Consider the following 1,987-nt stretch of genomic DNA (forward strand, 5'->3'; position numbering starts at 1 on the left):
GAAGTTTGTGACAATGTTGGCAGAGCTGGATGGCGAAAAGTGCATGAACTTGAACACGTACATAACAAGATTGCTTGCATTTGCAATATATGCTAGGTTCTCAAATACCTCCACCGCTGTAATTTAATTAATTTCTCATGTATAAATTATCTAATAATTTTGTTAGAAAGACGATATATATTATGATGTCAGCAAAAGTAACTAACCTAAAATGAAGGAAGCTGCAAGCATTCCACCATGAACTCCTCTTATGGCAGGTCTGTTCCTCCAATCTGTGTACCCTTCCCATACCTGCACCTGTGCTTCATCTTAAACAGTTAATTATTATAATAAGAACTAAGATATAAGAGTAAAGGATCGATCAGCGAAGGTTTTGAAGTGTGTTACCATGGCCAATATATCCGGTGAGTTTATCTTAATTAATGTTTATGAAGCTAATAATAAGGAAAAAAAGATATAAAGTGGTGGCATGCACAATTATAATACTGCTACTTTTAGTACTAGTTCTTTGCTGAAATGGAAGCACTAGGAGTTATCCCTAATGACATAACATTCATTGCAGTTCTTCATGCTTGTAGCCATGCTGGATTGGTTCAATAAGGGAAGAGGCTGTTTTGCAAAATGGTTAATGAATTCAGTTTGGTCCCAAAGATTGAACACTATGGCTGTATGGTAGACCTTCTCGGTCGAGTAGGATTACTCGAAGAAGCTCAAGAACTAATTAAGGACATGCCTATGAGGCCAAACTCGGCCCTATTAGGATCTTTTCTTGCTGCTTGCAAAGTTCACAAAAATGTGAACCTTGCTGAATGGGCTGCAAAACAGTTTCTATCATTAGAATCCAAAAAATGTGGATACAATGTCCTAATGTCAAACATTTATGCTGCATCAAACAGACGAGAAAATGTTGCTTCTATAAAAAGAGCTATGAAGGATGTAGGGATTCATAAAGAACCAGGTTTCAGCTTCATTGAAGTGCATGGAACGATTCATGAATTTGTAACGGGAGATAGAGAACACCCAGAAACACCAAAGATTTATGAAATGATTGTTGAGATGAGAGAAAATCTAGAACATGCTGGATACACTCCAAATGTATCTGTTGTTCTGAAGAACATAGATATGGAAGAAAAAGAGAGTGCAGTAAATTATCACAGTGAAAAACTTGCAATGGCTTATGGTTTGATTAGCACAGGTCCTGGAATTCAGCTTCGGACTTTGAAGGATCTCCTAACTTCAACTGCAGAGAGCAAAATATTTCATATAACAGATATGCATGATAAGATCATAACGATAAACAGGAAAAGTCTGGAGATAGAATATGTAAATTCTTCTATGAAACTTAATAACAGCAGACAAAATAGAATATGTAAATTCTTCTATGAAACTTAACAACAGCAGACAAAATAGCCTTGTGATAGTATTTTCTAAAAGAGACAGGTAAATGTTAAAAGAAATATCCTATCCATGCCAGATCACAGAACATACCTTGCTTCAATTCTGTCTCCCTTGTGATAGCATCTCATAAGTCCTGTGCTCTATAACTTCCATCATCAAAGTATTATCAATTAATGCTACTAGCTCACAAACCCCAATTTCCAATCCCTAGATTGCTTCATTACATGGCAATGCAAAAACAATGAATTGATTGAAGTTAATTTCAAAATACAACCCCAGCAGAACATGCAAAGCAAAATTAACACCAATCCAAATGAACACTTAGAGATTAGAAGAAACAAAAAATTGAAAAAACTAACCACTCGTATTCTTGAGAGGATAATATACTGGCAACTTGATCGGAAGCTCACAACGAATAAAGCAACCATTCTCCCACACATTTTTCTGAATGTTATTCTTCAACAACTGAATCAACCTCTTCGAGACTATTCGATTTTGCACTCTCCGACACGAAAAATTTCAGCTCTCCGAAACCGGCGGCGACTATCCGATCACCGGTCGATTATCCCCAAAAAGTGATTAAGACCGT

At 36.4% G+C, this 1,987-nt stretch overlaps 1 protein-coding gene across 1 annotated transcript; it reads left to right on the forward strand.

Moving 5' to 3' along the window:
• Positions 622–1,392, forward strand: LOC107607053 (pentatricopeptide repeat-containing protein At3g26782, mitochondrial-like). Its single transcript, XM_016309042.1, has one exon. It carries the CDS (start codon positions 622–624, stop codon positions 1,390–1,392), a length of 771 nt encoding a protein of 256 aa, XP_016164528.1.

Source organism: Arachis ipaensis, chromosome B07 (genome assembly GCF_000816755.2).
Source record: "Arachis ipaensis cultivar K30076 chromosome B07, Araip1.1, whole genome shotgun sequence".
In the NCBI taxonomy this organism is placed as follows: domain Eukaryota; kingdom Viridiplantae; phylum Streptophyta; class Magnoliopsida; order Fabales; family Fabaceae; genus Arachis; species Arachis ipaensis.